This window comes from Coregonus lavaretus (genome assembly GCF_964263955.1).
Source record: "Coregonus lavaretus genome assembly, chromosome: 7".
NCBI lineage: Eukaryota > Metazoa > Chordata > Actinopteri > Salmoniformes > Salmonidae > Coregonus > Coregonus lavaretus.
In genome coordinates this window covers 52,467,130-52,490,223 of record NC_139994.1, presented here as the reverse complement: position 1 = coordinate 52,490,223, position 23,094 = coordinate 52,467,130, and the positions used below count along the sequence as shown (strand labels likewise).

At 43.1% G+C, this 23,094-nt stretch overlaps 1 protein-coding gene across 1 annotated transcript; it reads right to left on the bottom strand.

The window, feature by feature from the left end:
• Window positions 1–4,016: 4,016 nt before the first annotated feature.
• LOC311131708 (thialysine N-epsilon-acetyltransferase-like) lies at window positions 4,017–11,163 on the bottom strand. Its single transcript, XM_084164814.1, has 6 exons — window positions 10,990–11,163; window positions 10,231–10,282; window positions 9,701–9,784; window positions 8,550–8,651; window positions 6,521–6,561; window positions 4,017–6,105 (listed from the first exon to the last, which is right to left on the bottom strand). The coding sequence occupies exons 1-6, from the start codon at window positions 11,050–11,052 to the stop codon at window positions 5,932–5,934; spliced, it is 516 nt and encodes a 171-aa protein (XP_084020940.1). The 5' UTR covers window positions 11,053–11,163; the 3' UTR covers window positions 4,017–5,931.
• Window positions 11,164–23,094: the final 11,931 nt, after the last annotated feature.

The following is a 23,094-nucleotide window of genomic DNA, read 5'->3' as shown; positions in this document are numbered from 1 at the left end:
AGGACCTTGAAATGCTTCTTACGAAGCCACTCCTTCGTTGCCCGGGCGGTGTGTTTGGGATCATTGTCATGCTGAAAGACCCAGCCACGTTTCATCTTCAATGTCCTTGCTGATGGAAGGAGGTTTTCACTCAAAATCTCACGATACATGGCCCAATTCATTAATTCCTTTACACGGATCAGTCGTCCTGGTCCCTTTGCAGAAAAACAGCCCCAAAGCATGATGTTTCCACCCCCATGCTTCACAGTAGGTATGGTGTTCTTTGGATGCAACTGAGCATTCTTTGTCCTCCAAACACGACGAGTTGAGTTTTTACCAAAAAGTTATATTTTGGTTTCATCTGACCATATGACATTCTCCCAATCCTCTTCTGGATCATCCAAATGCACTCTAGCAAACTTCAGACGGGCCTGGACATGTACTGGCTTAAGCAGGGGGACACGTCTCGCACTGCAGGATTTGAGTCCCTGGCGGCGTAGTGTGTTACTGATGGTAGGCTTTGTTACTTTGGTCCCAGCTCTCTGCAGGTCATTCACTAGGTCCCCCCGTGTGGTTCTGGGATTTTTTCTCACCGTTCTTGTGATCATTTTGACCCCACGGAGTGAGATCTTGCGTGGAGCCCCAGATCGAGGGAGATTATCAGTGGTCTTGTATGTCTTCCATTTCCTAATAATTGCTCCCACAGTTGATTTCTTCAAACCAAGCTGCTTACCTATTGCAAATTCAGTCTTCCCAGCCTGGTGCAGGTCTACAATTTTGTTTCTGGTGTCCTTTGACAGCTCTTTGGTCTTGGCCATAGTGGAGTTTGGAGTGTGACTGTTTGAGGTTGTGGACAGGTGTCTTTTATACTGATAACAAGTTCAAACAGGTGCCATTAATACAGGTAATGAGTCGAGGACAGAGGAGCCTCTTAAAGAAGTTGTTACAGGTCTGTGAGAGCCAGAAATCTTGCTTGTTTGTAGGTGACCAAATACTTATTTTCCACCATAATTTGCAAATAAATTCATTAAAAATCCTACAATGTGATTTTCTGGATTTTTTTTCCTCATTTTGTCTGTCATAGTTGACGTGTACCTATGATGAAAATTACAGGCCTCTCTCATCTTTTTAAGTGGGAGAACTTGCACAATTGGTGGCTGACTAAATAGTTTTTTTCCCCACTGTATATATATATATATATATATATATATATATATATATATATGTATATATTTGGGGGGGGGGTAAGGGGGGGTAGAAGGATTACTTTTATACTATCCCAGGTATTCCTTAAAGAGGTGGGGTTTCAAGTGTCTCCGGAAGGTGGTGAGTGACTCCGCTGTCCTGGCGTCGTGAGGGAGCTTATTCCACCATTGGGGTGCCAGAGCAGCGAACAGTTTGACTGTTCTTATTTAGTGTAAAATGTGGATTCCAAAAGGCTTTAAATATAAGGTTAGCTTTCATTTAAAAGAAAACCCCAAAGATATGGATCTCAAAGGAAATGTATGCATTTTGGCCACTTTGTTTTCAGCGCATGTCGGCGTTTTTGCCATGTCCACTGGTGTTATTCGTCAACTTCTACAATAAATATAAGCCATATAATAAAATATAGCAAATCTTTCTTCATTATTTTATAGTCTTAGTTAAAATCTCTCTCAATAACATCTATTTTCATGAGTATTGTATTTTTATTATTATAGTATTTAAGATTTTCTGTGTGTCCCTGGTATCTCTTTCCACCCTGTTAGTTTACAGTAATGATCCTTAAAGAAAACAACCCCTTTCCACAATGACATGGTTTCCACTAGATTCCTCAGCCAGAAAGTCAAAATCGGCTACATTGCATTCGGAAAGTATTTAGACACCTTGACTTTTTCCACATTTTGTTATGTTACAGCCTTATTCTAAAATGGATTACATGTAGTTCCTCATCAATCTACACACAATACCCCATAATGACAAAGCAAAAACCGTTTTTTTGAAAATGTTGCTAATTTATTAAAAATAAAAATCAGAAATATCACATTTACATAAGTATTCCAACCCTTTACTCAGTATTTTGCTGAAGCACCTTTGGCAGCGATTACAGCCTCGAGTCTTCTTGAGTATGACACTACAAGCTTGGCACACCTGTATTTGGGGAGTTTCTCCCATTCTTCTCTGCAGATCGGGTTCAAGTCCGGGCTCTGGCTGGGCCACTCAAAGACATTCAGAGACTTGTCCCGAAGCCACTCCTGCGTTGTCTTGGCTGTGTGCTTAGGGTCGTTGTCCTGTTGGAAGGTGAACCTTCGCCCCATTGTGAGGTCCTGAGCACTCTGGAGCAGGTTTTCATCAAGGATCTCTCTGTGCTTTGCGACGTTCATCTTTCCCTCGATCCTGACTAGTCTCCCAGTCCCTGCCGCTGAAAAACATCCCCACAGCATGATGTTGCCACCACCATGCTTCACCGTAGGGATGGTGCCAGGTTTCCTCCAGACGTGAAGCTTGGCATTCAGGCCAAAGAGTTCAACCTTGTTTTTTTCAGACCAGAGAATCTTGTTTCTCATGGTCTGAAAGTCATTTAGGTGCCTTTTGGCAAACTCCAAGCGGGCTGTCATGTGCCTTTTACTGAGGAGTGGCTTCCGTCTGGCCACTCTACCATAAAGGCCTGATTGGTGGAGTGCTGCAGAGATGGTTGTCCTTCTGGAAGGTTCTGCCATCTCCACAGAGGAACTCTAGAGCTCTGTCAGAGTGACCATCGGGCCCTTCTCCCCCGATTTCTCAGTTAGGCTAGACATGAGGTTAGCAGTGTGGTTAAGGTTAGGGCTAGACATGAGGTTAGCAGTGTGGTTAAGGTTAGGGCTAGACATGGGGTTAGCAGTGTGGTTAAGGTTAGGGCTAGACATGAGGTTAGCAGTGTGGTTAAGGTTAGGGCTAGACATGAGGTTAGCAGTGTGGTTAAGGTTAGGGCTAGACATGGGGTTAGCAGTGTGGTTAAGGTTAGGGCTAGACATGAGGTTAGCAGTGTGGTTAAGGTTAGGTCTAGACATAAGGTTAGCAGTGTGGTTAAGGTTAGGGCTAGACATAAAGCTAGCAGTGTGGTTAAGGTTAGGGCTAGACATAAGGTTAGCAGTGTGGTTAAGGTTAGGGCTAGACATGAGGTTAGCAGTGTGGTTAAGGTTAGGGCTAGACATGAGGTTAGCAGTGTGGTTAAGGTTAGGGCTAGACATAAGGTTAGCAGTGTGGTTAAGGTTAGGGCTAGACATGAGGTTAGCAGTGTGGGTAAGGGTAGGGCTAACATCACATTTTAAGAAGATTAATTGAAGAAGTAGTCAGGGTTTCTCCATAATTATGACTTTGCTGTTGTGGAAGCTAGTGACGACCCAATGTGTCATGCTGTTAGTCTCTATGTCTCACTCAAACATTTCCACCCTGTTAGGCAAAATTATAGAGAAAATGAATCAAATTTCACCCTGTTAGGATAATGCTCCTAACAGGGGTGAAAAATTAGGATTAAAGTGCCTGAGCTTGATCAGTATGTTTTTCGGATGTCCTTTTTCTGATAGAATACAAAAAAGTACAAATATATACTTCCAAAAGTCCAAAAGGCACAAGATAGTCAGTGCTTGACTTGGGCAGGAGCGGAGTACCCGCACCTCAAATGTTCTACTGCTTGATCTCCTGTTCCTCTTATAAAATATTAGCTCAAAAGTATTGTGGAGCTCCTGCACCTAAATATTAACAGTACCGGCACCCAAAATTAGTACCGGAACCTATTTCAGTCCAAGTCCTGAAGATTCTAGGAATGACCCGTCTATCAATGGAACCACAGAGACGAAGAGTACAAGTACCCTACCTACCACAGGATCTAATGTAAGCAGCCCATTCTACCAGAAAATAGGCGTAGTTGTGGCTATTCTAGCAAATAGCCTATTGTACAGAATAACCCAATGTCATTATTTCCTTAATGACAAAATTATATATCAGATTTATATTTATCAATAGCTGGAGTTGGGTAAAGGGAATATATTGAATGATAAAATATTATGAACACACAACTGTATTGGCACATCACTTTATTCAACAGTGTGTAACATTCCTATGTCTATAATGTCATCTTCAATGCAACATGAAGTGTGATTACACAAAAAATAAGGTTCTTACAGTGATTTCAAAGTGTAATAGGTTGACTGTTTTACTTAGTGACAACAGAAGTGGGGTTAATTGGCTTTTGTTTAAAACACCAACTCTAGGGAGGTAAAAAAAAAAAAAAAAAAAGCCTATGTACCAACATTGACGTCTTTGCTTCTGACAAACTATTTGGCCGCTGGACAAATACCACAAAGTGATAACTCAATCGAGGAGTTAGAAGTCTGTGACTGACTTTATACACCTACCAATATATTTAACAGTGGTCCATAAAGTGTACTTGAGAGAGAGTGGAGAAGACATCGTAAAAAAAGACTTTACATACATGTATCTTATCTATCTCACTGTACCTGACACTAAAATGTAACATTTACATGTATGTTTCAATGATTCAGTCTTTCGTGTGTGTTTGTGTGTGTCACACAGCGAGGTTAATACCATCTACATAGAGCTACTATGGCTGTGGGGTCTGGCTTGGAGCCCAGTCCACAACATCATCATCATTACTCTACACTTGACAGGTCTCGAAGTTATTATTTACAATAGACATAAACACTGTTTATAATACATATCCAGACTATCATCTTATATGGTACGTTAATATAATAGCTGGTAAGATTGGTCTTTGATCTACTGTAGCTTTATCACAGTATTTAATGTAATTGCTTTGCTTGATTGTTTTTGCTTAGTTTATAGGTTGATGGAATATTAATAACATATTGTAATGTATTGTTGATGGAAAATTCCATAAATAGAACTATAAACTAATGCCATATTTAATTTCCCTTTTTTTGTGTTATTGCACACCATCTATTAATCTCGAGATTTAGAAAATGAAGAACATATTTTCATTAAAGAAATCTATTAAAAAATATGTTCATAAATCACTATTGCAAATGACAAGCCTTGGTTTGTCGTATTTGCTTAAAGTAACATTTTGAGCTTGCAGAATCCATCAAGTAACCTAAACAGGCATTCAATCCTGTTGAAGGTGAAACAGGAATCCGTTTCAAAAATCACATTGTGCTTCATCACAACAACAATTTTACAGTACTTATAATCATCAATTGACCTGTCGAAAGCTTGGGACAATAAGGTTATATCTGCAAAAAGATGATTCTGAGATAATTGGCTTTACATTTCCAAAACCTTTGGTTTGAATGGTGTTAGGCATTTTTATACTGTATTCTTTTGAACTTAACAACATGAATTGGGGAATTAAGAGTACTTTGAACAGAAAGAACATGGCTATCTCAATAACTCAATTTAGACAAAAAATGAACCTTAGAGTCCCAAGCTCTCAATGTGTTTTAGACACGTAATTGTATAGTATTCTATAGGTTCCCGTTTCACCAGATTTCTCACATATTATCAATCGGTGTCTCTTACCTTAGCTTAGAAGGCAGGGAAAGGTGCTATGGGGTCACAGGTAAACAACACATTACTGTACACACAACTAATGTCAACCACTATACGATAGTCGGTGAACTGTTAGTTCAACTACAACCTTTTTGCATTGCATTGGCATCGTTCCAACACTTCGAAAATACGTCCTGTCTTCCTCGTTTCGTTGAAGGTAATCACTGACCTGATATTAGTAGATTAATGAGAACTATGCAAAGAATTCCCTAATTTTCACCTATTCAATCATATTAAATCAGTGACTACTTCACTTCAGGAAAGAAAAAGAAGAAGGAAAGGAAAGGAGCATTTTTTAAGTATTGGAACATGGCCTTTGAGTTGGTTCTTTATCCCTGCATATGTTCTAGATTGATATCAGTATTGCAAAGGTCAGATGTCATCCTAGTGGGGAGTGGGGTGTGTTTAGGTGTCCCCCTGGGCCAGTTGTTCCAGTGCTGCCCCCTCACAGCGCATGCAGTGGTACCCCATGTCTGCCGTCACATCAAAACATCCCTGGCTGAGGTAGAAATCCAGAGATGGTTTATTCCAGTCCAGCACGGCGAAGTTGAGCTGGGTGCAGCCGGCAGCCAGGCCCAACTACAGAACAGGGGTGTGTGTGTGAGAGGGAGAGAGAGAAACATGGAGAGGAAAAGGTCAAATAAAGTCACGAGGGAAAAAAATGCTTCAGGATAAAATAAACCGACATATTTGCACAAACATAAATGATCACAAACATACAAACAAAAATCCATACATCACGGCGCATACATGGATGAAAGCATGCATGTACGTGTATTTTGCACTTTGTCACACGAGAAAAGCAAAGGCTTCAAGATAAACTACAATAAACTACAGATGTACATACATATTCACATATGCACAAACACACAGATGTGCAAAGGTTCATACACAAATCAATTGCACTCAAGGGGAAGCTTTGTCAATACAATAACAACAGAGCCATAGGGTTTAATTTTATGGCAAACTTGAGTAACAGGGCAGCATCACTCACCTGAGCTACTTTGCTCATCAGTGCCTTCCCGATACCTTTACCTGTTATGCAAAAAGAGAGACATATATGAGATACGAAACGTAGGGTTATTTATCGTCTTAATTCTGTTGGTATAAATGAACTGATAAAGCAAATGCTAATTAATGTGCGGTCCACGTTTTTTTTGGGACAAATATTGTTCCTGGAGAACAGCAAGACTAATGTATTTGGGTGCGAGGCGAGTTCTGCTTTTAGAATTGGTTTTGTTGTATAAACACTGGTGGAAATGAGAGAGAAACAGGTGCAAACTGTGCAATCGCTTAGTGGATCAGGCACATGTTGCGTCACACTAGTTTAACAGATGTGCAGGAAGTTAACAGCAGGATAGGTGAACTGCAAGACCTTCACGTACAGTGCCTTCGGAAAGTATTCAGACCCCTTGACTTTTTCCACATTTTGTTGTTACAGCCTTATTCTAAAATATATATATTTTTTATAATCCCCTCATCAATCTACACGCTATACCCCATAATGACAAAGCAGAAACATGTTATTAGAAATGTTTGCAAATGTATTAAAAATTAAAAACTGAAATATGACATTTACATAAGTATTCAGACCCTTTACTCAGTCCTTTGTTGAAGCACCTTTGTCAGCGATTACAGCCTCGAGTCTTCTTGGGTATGACGCTACAAGCTTGGCACACCTGTATTTGGGGATTTTCTCCCATTCTTCTCTGTAGATCCTCTTAAGCTTTGTCAGGTTGGATGGGGAGGTGTCTCCAGAGATTTTGATCGGGTTCAAGTCCGGGCACTCGCTGGGCCACTCAAGGACATTCAGAGACTTGTCCCGAAGCCACTCCTGCGTTGTCTTGGCTGTGTTCTTAGGGTTGTTGTCCTGTTGGAAGGTGAACCTTCACCCCAGTCTGAGGTCCTGGGCGCTCTGGAGCAGGTTTTCATCAAGGATCTCTCTGTACTTTGCTCCGTTCATCTTTCCTTCGATCCTGACTAGTCTCCATGTCCCTGCCACTGAAAAACATCCCCACAGCATGCTGCTGCCACCACCATGCTTCACCGTAGGGATGGTGCCAGGTTTCTTCCAGACGTGAAACTTGGCATTCAGACCAGAGAATCTTGTTTCTCATGGACTGAGAGTCCTTTAGGTGCCTTTTGGCAAACAAACAAAGTGGGCTGTCATGTGCCTTTTACTGAGGAGTGCTGCAGAGATGGTTGTCCTTCTGGAATGTTCTCCCATCTCCACAGAGGAACTCCGGAGCTCTGTCAGAGTGACCATTGGGTTCTTGATCACCTCCCTGACCAAGGCCCTTCTACCCTGATTGCTCAGTTTGGCCGGGCGGCCAGCTCTAGGAAGAGTCTTGGTGGTTCCAAACCTTCCATTTAAGAATGATAGAGGCCACTGTGTTCTTGGGGACCTTCACTGCTGCAGACATTTTTTGGTACCCTTCCCCAGATCTGTGCCTCGATACAATCATGTCTCGGAGCTCTACGGACAATTCCTTCAACCTCATGGTTTGGTTTTTGCTCTGACGTGCACTGTCAACTGTGGGACCTTATATAGACAGGTGTGTGCCTTTCCAAATCATGTCCATTAATTGAATTTACCACAGGTGGACTCCAATCAAGTTGTAGAAACATCTCAAGGATGATCAATGGAAACAGGATGCACCTGAGCTCAATTTCGAGTCTCATAGCAAAGGGTCTGAATACTTATGTAAATAAGGTATTTCTGTTTTTTATTTTGTAATAAATGTGTATTGTGTGTAGATTGATGAGGAATAAGGCTGTAACCTAACAAAATGTGGAAAAAGTCAAGGGGTCTGAATACTTTCCGAAAGCACTGTATATATGCTGAATCCTCCTCTCTAGTTTGATTAAAGCAAAGCTAGTCAAGACCAAGGCCCATATTCACAAAGTGTTTCAGAGTAAGAGTGCTGATCTAGAATCATAATGAATAAAGGGGGGGTGGTGACGGGGGAGGCACTCCTACTGTGAAACGCTTTGTGAATACAGGCCCTTAAGTGCTGTCTAACCTCTGAACTCAGGCATCACATACAGGTCCTCCATGTAGAGGGCCCGTCCTTTCCACGAGCTGTAGGTATAGAAGTAAAGTGCGTAGCCCACCTTGGCATGGCCTGCAAAGAAACACACAGGTATCAAGGTCAAGTTAACGCCTCCAAATATAATATTGACTGCACACACCCTTAAGACACACATACATTTACACATGCTGCTCACGCTTGCGGACAGACAGGCAGACACATATACACACACATATGGCCCATCTGTTGGCAAGCAGACAGACACTAAGGTATGAAAAAAAAAAAATGCACTCACTAACTGTAAGTCGCTCTGGATAAGAGTGTCTGCTAAATGACTAAAATGTAAATGTAAATGTAAGGTCAAGTCTATGCCTCAGGACATACTGTTATACTGAACACACAGAAAAACATGTCCACACACACTTAAAACTGACTCACATATACGTGTGTTACGCCCGCAAACAAACAGACACACACTCACAGAATAACTAAAACCTCTCCCTGGTGTAGGTACGTGCGCAGGCACACACACACACACACACACACAGATACACACACACACACACAGATACACACAGAGAAACGATAAAGACAGAGCAATAGACGTGAAGAGGTGTCTGTTAGTGAAATGAACCAGGTGGCCAGGCAGGCAGCTTCTGTTCTGAATGTGGAAAAAGAGATGAGTCCTGGCAGCTGTTGGAATGCATAATGTTCTCGTTCTGGTGTCAGACCCCTTAGATAATGAGTAGGCAGCGAGAGAGCAGCAGAGTCAGCCCTGACGGAGGATGGTTAGGTAACAAACAGAGAGCTAATTAACATATGCAGCCAGCCTGGTAACTATGATGGGGAGGTTAGATAGAGAAGATGGGGAGGTTAGATAGAAACGATGGAAGTTCATGAAACATGCTTTCTGAACTGGGAAAATCAAAACCAGCATTGTGGCGGCCCATTCCATTTCGGTTTCATAAATCATTTGAAATTCAATTCATGAATTGAAAGCGTAATTGATCTCCAATCTCTTTTTAAATACATTAATTGAATTACCAGTCACTTTCTGAATTGATGGAGTTCAAATGGAATTGACCGAAACCCTGGTCATGTCAGCACATAAAAACTGTGTCTATGGTTAGTTCTTCTCTCACCCTCTTTGGTCCTGTGTTGTTCGGGTACTTCTGCGACGATACCATGAAAGAATGGGTTTTTAATGAACCCATCCTGCTCCAACTCTGGAGAGGAGAGTTGACAAAGATACAGGACAGGAAGGGTTAAAGTGTTGTAAACTATTTACAGAACTAGAACTACACTCTTAGAAAAAAGGGTTCCAAAAGGGTTCTGCGGCTGTCTCCATATGAGAACCCTTTTTGGTTGCAGATAGAACGCCTTTTGGTTCCAGGTAGTACTCTTTTGGGCTCCATGTAGAACCTTCTGTGGAAAGGGTTGTAAATAGAACCCAAAAGGGTTCTACCTGAAACCAAAGGGAGTTCTTCAAAGGGTTCTCCTATGGGGGCAGCCAAATAACCATTTTTGGTTCTAGATAGCACCTTTTTTCTAAGAGTGTAAACTCATCATTATGGGGCTTGAGTGAAGTAAAACATGCTCATTAAAGTATGGCATTTAAATTCAGAAAATAAAAATATGGATTTTTATAAATAGCTGGATTGAATTAGTCTACCTTTCTGTGTAACTTTCACTTGGTCCAATACTTTCTCGTATTCAGCCAGTTCCTGAGGACACATGAGGACATAAAATACACATTAGGCCTAACAAAATCGCATTAGTGTTATTGATTCCAAAGATAACTTTGATTTAGCACTGAAACTATCATAGAAGGCTTGTATACAATAGGCTACTCTCTCACAGTAGGGGCACGTTCAGCAGGAGTCCATTGCAAAAAGTTTTGCAACAGACCAAACCTTTTGCAACGGAATCTGAATAATGAATAGACCCCATGTCACATTTTAGAAGGTTCAGGTAGAAATATGTAATATAGAACAAACATGCCTCGCCGATATGTGGACACGTTTTGGAAGGGTCAGGTAGAAATATGTAATATAGAACAAACATGCCTCTCCGATATGTAGACCAAGGAATCATGTTGGCTAAATTTATGGCATTGTATCTGCAATGTTCGACAACGTTGGCAACATAACGGGGCCAGGTTTGAATAAACATTTGTATAAAAATAACTGTACAAATATGGCTACTGTAGCATATCGAATAAGAGGATATATGTTCTTGCCAGACACGTTTTGGATACAATGTAGCCTAACAGTAGCTGCAAACAAATTATTTTATTTCTCATGACGAGGAATAGCGATCTATGTATTGTAGATACTGACGTAATATTTATATGCAAATGTGTCATTCATTTGTCTCCAAATTCCAAGCACGTGCGGGGCGGCCAGGCACACGCGCATTTGTGACAGCTCACCAAGATCATCCGCGCGATGTCTTTGCAGTCTTCCAGCGTGGAAGCACGAATAGAGAAATCCATATTGTGAAATATATATCAAGAATGTAGAATATTAAAAGATATACCGAGGTCAGACCAAGGTACAGTAATCCGGAAAAGTGCAGGAAGGTGATAAACTCGCTTTTACATCACAACCGTAATGTCTAGGCTGTTAATAATTTAATAGCGCCCTCGGTGTGTAGGTGGCGACCGTCGGAACTCGCCAGGAAGCGCAGTCCCCCCAGTGGCACCAATGGATTTGAAATAATGCTGGGCCTGGGTCCACAGATTATTAATTTCGAACACAAAACGCATGAATTGGAAGAACATGGACAAACTCATTGCCTACTGTGAGGAACAGCGTCACAGTTTTTAACCCTATCAGTCCCGAGGCCCCAGCAAAAATCACGATGAAGTGTTTTACCATTTTATTTTAAGGACAACCAGGGTTACAAGTAGAACACAAAACAATTTGACATAAACAGTTGCATTCATTCGTTTTATTGACAAATGTCAATAAAACAAATAAGGTCAGCAAAAGCAAAAACCTGCTTAAAAAATGCTTACTTACGGGCCCTTCCCAACAATGCAGAGAGAAAGAAAATAGAGAAATAATAGAAAAGTAAAACACGTAATAATAAAAGTAATAATAAATACACAATGAGTAACGATAACTTGGCTATATACACAGGGTATCAGTACCCAGTCTCAAATCTCTGGAAGACTGAAACAGGTTTCCCTCAAGAATTTCCCTGTATTTAGCCCCATCCATCATTCCTTCAATTCTGACCAGTTTCCCAGTCCCTGCCGATGAAAAACATCTCCACAGCATGATGCTGCCACCACCATGCTTCACTGTGGGGATGGTGTTCTAGGGGTGATGAGAGGTGTTGGGTTTGCGCCAGACATAGCGTTTTCCTTGATGGCCAAAAAGCTCAATTTTAGTCTCATCTGACCAGAGTACCTTCTTCCATATGTTTGGGGAGTCTCCCACATGGCTTTTGGCAAACACCAAACGTGTTTGCTTATTTTTTTGTAATGGCTTTTTTCTGGCCACTCTTCTGTAAAGCCTAGCTCTGTGCAGTGTACGGCTTAAAGTGGTCCTATGGACAGATACTCCAATCTACGCTGTGGAGCTTTGCAGCTCCTTCAGGGCTATCTTTGGTCTCTTTGTTGCCTCTCTGATTAATGCGCTCCTTGCCTGGTCCATGAGTTTTGGTGGGCGGCCCTCTCTTGGCAGGTTTGTTGTGGTGCCATATTCTTTACATTTTTGAATAATGGATTTAATGGTGCTCCGTGGGATGTTCAAAGTTTCGGATATTTTTTTATAACCCAACCCTGATCTGTACTTCTCCACAACTTTGTCCCTGACCTGTTTGGAGAGCTCCTTGCTCTTCGTGGTGCCCCTTGCTTAGTGGTGTTGCAGACTCTGGGGCCTTTCAGAACAGGTGTATATATACTGAGATCATGTGACAAATCATGTGACACTTAGATTGCACACAGGTGGTCCTCTGTAGCTCAGCTGGTAGAGCACGGTGCTTGTAACGCTAAGGTAGTGGGTTCGATCCCCGGGACCACCCATACACAAAAAAAAACAAAAAATGACTGTAAGTCGCTTTGGATAAAAGTGTCTGCTAAATGTCATAAATAAATAAAATAAACTAATTATGTGACTTCTGAAGGTAATTGGTTGCACCAGATCTTATTTAAAGGCTTCATAGCAAAGGGGGTGAATACATATGCACGCACCTCTTTTCCGTTATTAACAAGTTGGAAATCGCAAATTCAACAATGAATGGTTTGGAAGGAATCAGTGGCTAACTGCAAGCGTTGCAAAGCAATCACTATTTTGCTTCCTCTGTCTTCTATTCGGTGGAGAGGGTGTGTGGTCCAAATCTGGGTTTAAGGGTCTCTTTTCCAAGCTTAAAATGATAAACATTCACACGTAACACCATGGGCCAGAAAATGTTGAATGCATTGGCCATTCTGTCAATCCAGCATGACTTCTGCCATGTTCAAAATAAATGGAAACTCGGAACTGGGAAATTCAGACTTCAGTGAGTTCAAGACAACTGGGAACTCTTTTGAACGGTCATCCAACTTGGAATTCCATGTCGGGAACTCGGGCCTCTTTCTAGAGCTCCGACCTGAAGATCACTGACATCATGATTCAACCTTGTTTTTGAGTTTTGAGTTCCCAATTGTCTTAAAAGCACCATAAATCCAGAGAACACCAGACTTTGATGACAAAGTTTGCTGAAATGTTTTTCCCACAAGAAGGACCGCCGCACCACCTTCCTGTTCAAGTGAGCACAACAACGGTAATTCCAAAAATGTCTTGTATGCTGTTGCATAAATTATGTAATATGCCAGGGAGATACAGTTGAAGTCAGAAGTTTACATATATAAGTTAGCCAAATACATTTAAACTCAGTTTTTCACAATTCCTGACATTTAATCCTAGTCCCTTTCTTAGGTCAGTTAGGATCACCACTTTATTTTAAGAATGTGAAATGTCAGAATAATAGTCATCATCACATTCCCAGTGGGAAGTTTACATACACTCAATTAGTATTTGGTAGCATTGCCTTTAAAATGTTTAGGGTAGCCTTCCACAAGCTTCCCACAATAAGTTGGGTGAATTTTGGCCCATTCCTCCTGACAGAGCTGGTGTAACTGAGTCAGGTTTGTAGGTCTCCTTGCTCGCAAACGCTTTTTCAGTTCTATAGGATTGAGGTCAGGGCTTTGTGATGGCCACTCCAATACCTTGACTTCGTTGTCCTTAAGCCATTTTGCCACAACTTTGGAAGTATGCTTGGGGTCATTGTCCATTTGGAAGACCCATTTGCGACCAAGCTTTAACTTCCTGACTGATATCTTGAGATGTTGCTTCAATATATCCACATAATTTTCCTTCCTCATGATGCCATCTATTTTGTGAAGTGCACCAGTTCCTCCTGCAGCAAAGCCCCCCCACATCATGATGCTGCCACCCCCGTGCTTCACGTTTGGGAGGGTGTTCTTCGGCTTGCAAGCATCCCCCTTTTTCCTCCAAACATAACGATGGTCATTATGGCCAAACTGTTCTATTTTTGTTTCATCAGACCAGAGGACATTTCTCCAAAAAGTACGATCTTTGTCCCCATGTGCAGTTGCAAACCGTAGTCTGGCTTTTTTATTGCGGTTTTGGAGCAGTGGCTTCTTCCTTGCTGAGCGGCCTTTCAGGTTATGTCGATATAGGCCTCGTTTTAAATTTTAAAATTTTAATCATTTAGCAGACGCTCTTATCCAGAGCGACTTACAGTTAGTGAGTGCATACATTTTTTACTGTTTTCTCCAGCATCTTCACAAGGTCCTTTGCTGTTGTTCTGGGATTGATTTGCACTTTTCGCACCAAAGTACGTTCATCTCTAGGAGACAGAACGCGTGTCCTTCCTGAGCGGTATGATGGCTGCGTGGTCCCATGGTGTTTATACTTGCGTACTATTGTTTGTACAGATGAACGTGGTACCTTCAGGCGTTTGGAAATTGCTCCCAAGGATGAACCAGCCTTGTGGAGGTCTACCATTTTTTTTCTGAGATCTTGGCTGATTTATTTTCATTTTCCCATGATGTCAAGCAAAGAGGCACTGTGTTTGAAGGTAGGCCTTGAAATACATCCACAGGTACACCTCCAATTGACTCAAATTATGTCAATTAGCCTATCAGAAGCTTCTAAAGCCATGACATCAATTTCTGGAATCTTCTAAGCTGTTTAAATGCACAGTCAACTTAGTGTATGTAAACTTCTGACTCACTTGAATTGTGATACAGTGAATTATAAGTGAAATAATCTGTCTGTAAACAATTGTTGGAAAAATTACTTGTGTCATGCACAAAGTAGATGTCCTAACCGACTTGCCAAAACTATAGTTTGTTAACAAGAAATTTGTGGAGTGGTTGAAAAACGCGATTTAATGACTCCAACCTAAGTGTATGTAAACTTCCGACTTCAACTGTATGTATACTGTAGCTAAGAAAGTAATACTAAGTGTATGTTGTGTCGTAAGCTGTTAGTAGCCCATGTGCCTCACCCTAATCATTTGGTCCCTTTCCCCCTCATAATTTAGCCTACTGTTCTGACTTGGTGGTGCACATGTAGCCTATAGCCTGTTTTAGAGAAATGTCATCATTGAATATTGTAAGAGCTTTCATTGTCTGCTTACATGCCCCCTTTATTAATCCTAAGGTTCTGACTTGGTGTACAGGGAAAATACTGTAAGAATGGCCCATGTTCTGAATTCTGTTGCTGTACATTTAAAAAGTGTTGAACAAATAGTTATATTGACTATGTCCATCTTAGCTCGCTCATTAATGTCTTAATCGAAATTATGGATTGCCTCTTATCCGCTCATTGTTTACTTATGCCATAGTTTGTACATCTCAATTGTTATCGGCCTATTGCTTATATAGGTCTATCTCATTAGCATCTTATTCATAATTTTAGCCAATGTTTGAATGATTTAATTGTTTTGCTTGCTTTGTGTATTATAATTAGCTCATGAGCTTTTCTTCACGAGGAGGGGATACTATATAATGTTTTTGGGTCTGTAACTGTAGTAACTTGACAAGGAATGCCCACACGCATTTCAATATTACTTTCCTTTACTTTCAACCCAATAAATAAAAGGTGTACAGCCATGTACAAACGGTACAAAAACAGCAGAACGATACAGCCAACTCAACCTGTGGTAGAATCACATTGTACAGATCTGACTCTTGGTGATGACATCATCAAAGGGGAAAGGTCACGGTCAATGCCAATAATAACCATGCACACATGAATAGCAATCATTCTATACTGCAGGTAAGTACAACACATATTCAATGTAATCATTTATATAGTGTCCACACTATAACACTTCTCCCCCCTCAATTTAAATTCCCCCTGTAAGGAAAATATAAGGTTAACAAGTAAACCACATCAGTGTTTTCTTTTCTTTACTTCACAACACTGTAGAACTTCTGCTGGTGTTACTGTAAATGTAAACAAAACAAAAAAATGACAGTCCAAACAAACACTAACACCACGAGTCTCTCAGTCTCAACTACAGAGTTAGTCTTTCAGGAGGCTTGTGACTACGCTGTGATCTGCGCAGTATTCCTGGTGTGCCACGAGACACAGGTAAGGCGTGTCCCAGTGGAGCTGGGTCTGAGGGCACAGGAGCGGGTTGGGTGTTTGTGAGAGAATGTCCATCACCCTCTGCTGGAACCACTGAATGCCCCTGTTCCTCAGATACTGTTTCCTGTGGGGTTTCAACTTGTATACTACCACCCACAGCTGTTCCGTCTGAAAACATGGTCTTGTCTTTGTCATTGCGCAGGCGTAGGTGGTCCTGGTGTCTGCGCATGACTCGACCATCAGTCAGTTTGACCACGAAGGAGACGGGACCACTCTGACTCAGAATGATACCTGGCAACCAGCGTTGGCTGCTTGTGAAGTTGCGGATGTAGACAGTGTCATTGGGTTTTAACTGTTTCTCCCTCGCGTGGTGGTCATGTCTCTCTTTTTGTTTCTCCTACTTCTGTTCCACTCGTGCTTTGATGTCCGGACGCAGTAGATCCAGGTGAGCTTACGGGCTTTCTGTCCATTAACATCTCCGCTGGAGCCTGTCCTGTTGTTGTTTGTGGCGTGATGCGGTACTGGAACAAGAACCGAGAGAGCTTAGTTGTGATGGTTCCCCCAGTCATCCTTTTGAGCCCCTCTTTCAGTGTCTGCACAGCCCGCTCTGAGGCCGGGTGAAACAGAGCACTGTGGACATGGCGAATCCTGTTTCTCCGCATGAATTCTTGGAACAAGTCACAGGTAAATGTTGTTGCGTTGTCGGACACAAGAGAGTCAGGCAGACCATGGGTTGCAAACACCTGCCGAAGCTTTTCGATGGTTGTGGTCGCTGTGATGTTGCTCATGATGTGAGCCTCCAGCCACATGGAGTGCGCGTCCACCATGACAAGGAACATGTGACCCATGAAAGGGCCTGCAAAGTCTATGTGCAGCCTGGACCATGGGCAGTCAGGCCACTCCCACAGATGTAGTGGCGCGGGCGGCGCCATCTTCTGGTTACTCTGACACTCAGTACATGATTTAACTTTGTTTTCTACATCCTGAGCCATGTTAGGCCACCAGATGTAAGATCCGGCTAAACTTTTATTCCGAGAGGCACCCGGGTGAGCCTCATGGACCTCATCCATGACTTGTGCACGGCCAGGGGGTGGAACATCCACTCTGGACCCCCAGAGTATGCAGCCATCCTGCACACTCAGCTCAGTTTTGTGCTTTGCATAAGGTCTTAGTCCATCATCCTCTATGACAGGAGGCCAACCCTGCATAAGGAATATTTTAACTTGAGACAGGATAGGATCCCAGTCTGTCCACTGTTTGATCTGTTTGGCATTCACAGGTGAGTTTGACAATCTCTCCATTAGGAAAATTGTCTCGGGAGGCACCACAGTTGTGGCGGGCATCTCTGGTAGCGGGAGACGGCTGAGCGTGTCTGCGTTTGCATTGTCCTTCCCTGCTCTATACACTATAGTGTACTGGTAAGCTGACAGTGTGAGGGCCCAGCGCTGTATCCTTGCTGAAGCCATGGGAGGAATGCATCTTGATTCACTGAAAGGGCTCATCAGTGGTTTGTGGTCACTGCATATGGTGAAATGGCGACCGCAGAGGTACTGATGGAAGCGTTTCACAGCAAAGACTATGGCCAGACCTTCCTTGTCTAACTGTGAATAACCCTTCTCAGCACTCGTCAGCGTACGTGATGCGAATCCAATGGGTTTCTCTGACCCGTCCTCCATCTGATGAGAGAGTACTGCCCCGACGCCATAGGGCGAGGCATCACATGACAGGATGATCTCTTTGTCTTGGTCAAAATGAACCAGAAGTTGTGCTGATTGTAGTAGTGCTTTCACTTCCTTGAAATCTTTCTCTTGTGCTGGCCCCCACTTCCATTTACAGTCTTTGTGGAGCAGCTGATAAAGTGGAGCCAACACTGTTGATAGCTCAGGGAAGAACTTACCATAGTAGTTCACCATGCCCAGGAACGACCTGAGCTCGGACACATTCTTGGAGTTTGGAGCATCCTTGATTGCCCTGACTTTGTCCTCCACAGGACACAGACCCTGCGCTGTGATCTTGTGACCTAGGTATGTCACACTCTGTGCTTGGAATGTGCACTTGCTACGCTTCAGGCGCAGCCCTGCCTCAGAGAATCTCTTTAACACCTGGTCCAGATGGTGGAGGTGCTCCTCCTCCGTCTCCCCTGTAACCAGGATGTCATCCAGGTACACTGCTACATGAGGGATCCCCTGCAGCAGATTGTCCATTGTCCTCTGGAAAATGGCTGGGCTGGACGCCACTCCGAAAACCAAGTGGTTGTACCTGAACAAGCCTTTGTGCGTGTTGACTGTGACATACTCTTTTGAGTCCTCGTCCAGGAGGAGCTGTTGGTAGGCGTGACTCATGTCAAGCTTTGAGAACATCTTGCCTCCTGCCAGTGTCGCGAACAGGTCCTCCACTCGCGGCAGCGGGTAAGCGTCTAGCTTAGAGGCCCTGTTGATGGTGAGTTTGTAGTCCCCACATATACGCACCGTGCCGTCACTTTTCAGAACGGGAACGATTGGAGCTGCCCAGTCTGATCCCTGCCGGTGTGAGGGCAGAAGCCTGTTTTGAGCCCCACATTTGTTTGTAGGTCCCCTCACTTATGACAGAGGCAGAGGCCCCCGTGTCAACCTCCATCCTCATCTGCTTTCCATCTACCTCCACTGTAGCATAGATAGGCTCTGCGCGCGGATCACTTACATTAAACATGTTGTAGGAACAGTCATACTATACTGCAGGTAAGTACAACACATATTTAATGTAATTATTTATATAGTGTCCACACTATAACAGTAACCATGTTTGCCAGTGACAGTCTCTTCCCATTGAAATATTTGTTTTCAACAAAAAGTTCACTAATACACCCATGTAATTCCAGTTGATATTGCGAGGATTGTTTTGTTTGTGCAATGTGCTGTCTGTGCGTCGGTATATTTTATATAAAAGTGGATCCTCATGATTTAATTTTCCTTCCTTTTTAGACAACATAGGCCTAATAAAATACTTTAAATGGTAGGCTAACCGAGTCTCTCTCTCGCTCTCTCTCTCTCTCTCTCTCTCTCTCTCTCTCTCTCTCTCTCTCTCTCTCTCTCTCTCTCTCTCTCTCTCTCTCTCTCTTTCTGTGTGGTGACTTAAAGAAGAGTAAAGTTAAGGCCTCAACATCTTGCTGAATTTATCTGAACTAACATCTATCTGTGATGTGGACACTGAGAATCTTGAAGCTTTCGACCTACTCTACTACAGCCCAGTCGTTGTGAATGGGGGCGTGCTCGGCCCTCTGTTTCCTGTAGTCCACAATCAGCTCCTTTGTCTCACTGATGTTGAGGGAGAAGTTGTTGTCCTGGCACCACACTGCCAGGTCTCTGACCTCCTCCCTATAGGCTGTCTCATTGTTGCTGGGGATCAGGCCTACCAGTGTTGTGTCATCGGCAAACTTAATGAGGGTGTTGGAGTCATGCTCGGCCACGCAGTCGTAGGTGAACAAGGAGTACAGGAGGGGACTAAGCAGACACCCCTGAGGGGCCCCCGTGTTGAGAGTCAGCATGGCGGATGTGTTGTTGCCTACCCTCACCACCTGGGGGCGGCCCATCAGGAAGTCCAGGATCCAGTTGCAGAGGGAGGTGTTCAGTCCCAGGGTCCTTAGCTTAGTGATGAGCTTGGAGGGCACCATGGTGTTGATCAGACTGGATCCTGGGACTAAACACCTCCCTCTGCAACTGGATCCTGGACTTCCTTACGGGCCGCCCCCAGGTGGTAAGGGTAGGTAACAACACATCTGCCACACTGATCCTCAACACAGGGGCCCCTCAGGGGTGTCTGCTCAGTCCCTTCCTGTACTCCCTGTTCACCCATGACTGCATGGCCAGGCACGATTCCAACACCATCATTAAGTTTGCCGACGACACAACAGTGGTAGGCCTGATCACCGACAACGATGAGACAGCCTATAGGGAGGAGGTCAGAGACCTCTCCCTCAACGTGACCAAGACAAAGGGGGTGATTGTGGACTACAGGAAAAAAATGAGGACTGAGCACACCCCCATTCTCATCGACAGGGCTGTAGTGGAACAGGTTGAGAGCTTCAAGTTCCTTGGTGTCCACATCACCAACGAACTATCATGGTCCAAACACACCAAGACAGCCGTGAAGAGGGCACGACAAAGCCTATTCCCCCTCAGGAGACTGAAAAGATTTGGCATGGGTCCTCAGATCCTCAAAAAATTATACAGCTGCACCTTCGAGAGCATCCAGACTGGTTGCATCACTGCCTGGTATGGCAACTGCTCGGCCTCCGACCGCAAGGCACTACAGAGGGTAGTGCGTACGGCCCATTACATCACTGGGGCCAAGCTTCCTGCCATCCAGGATCTCTATACCAGGCGGTGTCAGAGGAAGGCCCTCAAAATTGTCAAAGACTCCAGCCACCCTAGTCATAGACTGTTCTCTCTGCTACCACACGGCAAGCGGTACCGGAGTGCCAAGTCTAGGTCCAAAAGACTTCTCAACAGCTTCTACCCCCAAGCCATAAGACTCCTGAACAGCTAATCATGGCTGCCCGGACTATTTGCACTGCTCCCCCACCCCCACCCCCACCCCCACCCCATCTTTTTACGCTGCTGCTACTCTGTTAATTATTTATGCATAGTCACTTTAACTCTACCCACATGTACATATTACCTCAACTACCTCAACTAGCCGGTGCCCCCGCACATTGACTCTGCACCGGTACCCCCCTGTATATATAGTCTCCCTACTGTTATTTTATTTTACTTCTGCTCTTTTTTTCTCAACAATTTTTTGTTGTTTTATTTTACTTTTTTATTAAAAAATAAATGCATTGTTGGTTAAGGGCTGTAAGTAAGCATTTCACTGTAATGTCTACACCTGTTGTATTCGGCGCATGTGGCCAATACAATTTGATTTGATTTGATTTGTCACTAGGCAGCTCGTGGCTGGGATTCCCTTTGTAATCTGTGATAGTTTGCAAGCCATGCCACATCTGACAAGCATCAGAGCCGGTGTAGTAGGATTCAATCTTAGACATGTATTGATGCTTTGCCTGTTTGATAGTTCGTCAGAGTTCATAGCAAGATTTCTTATAAACGTCCGGATTAGTGTCCCGCTCAGCGCGGATGTTGGCTGTAATCCATGGCTTCTGGTTGGGATATGTACAGTTGAAGTCGGAAGTTTACATACACTTAGTTTGGAGTCATTAAAACTCGTTTTTCAACCACTCCACAAATTTCTTGTTAACAAACTATAGTTTTGGCAAGTCGGTTAGGACTTGACACAAGTAATTTTTCCAACAATTGTTTACAGACAGATTATTTCACTTATAATTCACTGTATCACAATTCCAGTGGGTCAGAAGTTTACATATACTAAGTTGACAGTGCATTTAAACAGATTGGAAAATTCCAGAAAATGATGTCATGGCTTTAGAAGTGTCTGATAGGCTAATTGACATCATTTGAGTCAATTGGAGGTGTACCTGTGGATGTATTTCAAGGCCTACCTTCAAACTCAGTGCCTCTTTGCTTGACATCATGGGAAAATCAAAAGAAATCAGCCAAGACCTCAGAAAAAAATTGTAGACCTCCACAAGTCTGATTCATCCTTGGGAGCAATTTCCAAACGCCTGAAGGTACCACGTTCATCTGTACAAACAATAGTACGCAAGTATAAACACCATGGGACCACGCAGCCGTCATACCGCTCAGGAAGGAGACACGTTCTGTCTCCTAGACATTAACGTACTTTGGTGCGAAAAGTGCAAATCAATCCCAGAACAATAGCAAAGGACCCTGTGAAGATGCTGGAGGAAACAGGTACAGAAGTATCTATATCCACAGTAAAACGAGTCCTATATTGACATAACCTGAAAGGCCGCTCAGCAAGGAAGAAGCCACTGCTCCAAAACTGCCTTAAAAAAGCCAGACTACGGTTTGCAACTACACATGGGGACAAAGATCATACTTTTTGGAGAAATGTCCTCTGGTCTGATGAAACAAAAATAGAACAGTTTGGCCATAATGACCATCGTTATGTTTGGAGGAAAAAGGGGGATGCTTGCAAGCCGAAGAGCACCATCCCAACCGTTAAGCACAGGGGTGGCAGCATCATGCTGTGGAGGTGCTTTGCTGCAGGAGGGACTGGTGCACTTCACAAAATAGATGGCATCATGAGGAAGGAAAATTATGTGGATATATTGAAGCAACATCTCAAGACATCAGTCAGGAAGTTAAAGCTTGGTCGCAATTGGATCTTCTAAATGGACAATGACCCCAAGCATATTTCCAAAGTTGTGGCAAAATGGCTTAAGGACAACAAAGTCAAGGTATTGGAGTGGCCATCACAAAGCCCTGACCTCAATCCTATAGAACATTTGTGGGCAGAACTGAAAAAGCGTGTGTGAGCAAGGAGGCCTACAAACCTGACTCAGTTACACCAGCTCTGTCAGGAGGAATGGGCCAAAATTCACCCAACTTATTGTGGGAAGCTTGTGGAAGGCTACCCGAAACGTTTGACCCAAGTTAAACAATTTAAAGGCAATGCTACCAAATACTAATTGAGTGTATGTAAACCTAATTGAATGTGATGAAAGAAATAAATCATTCTCTCTACTATTATTCTGACATTTCACATTCTTAAAATACAGTGGTGATTCTAACTGACCTAAGACAGGGAATTTTTACTAGGATTAAATGTAAGGAATTGTGAAAAACTGAGTTTAAATGTGTTTGGCTAAAGTGTATGTAAACATCCGACTTCAACTGTATGTACGGTCACTGTGGGGACAACGATGTCGATGCACTTATTAATGAAGCCGAAGATTGATGTGTAAATCTCCTCAATGCCATCGGATGAATCCCGGAACATATTCCAGTCTGTGCTAGCGAAACAGTCCTCCTGTAGTTTAGCTTGTAAGCAGGAATCAGAAGGAT

Bases quoted from the DNA above. Each gene is read 5' to 3' on its own strand.
- LOC311131708 (XM_084164814.1), bottom strand. From the start codon at position 11,052: ATGGATTTCTCTATTCGTGCTTCCACGCTGGAAGACTGCAAAGACATC. The intron at 6,562-8,549 runs GTTAGACAGCAC...TTTGCATAACAG, and splicing joins TGTGATGCCTGAGTTCAGAG to GTAAAGGTATCGGGAAGGCA. The intron at 6,106-6,520 runs GTGAGTGATGCT...CCTGTTCTGTAG, and splicing joins TGATGAGCAAAGTAGCTCAG to TTGGGCCTGGCTGCCGGCTG.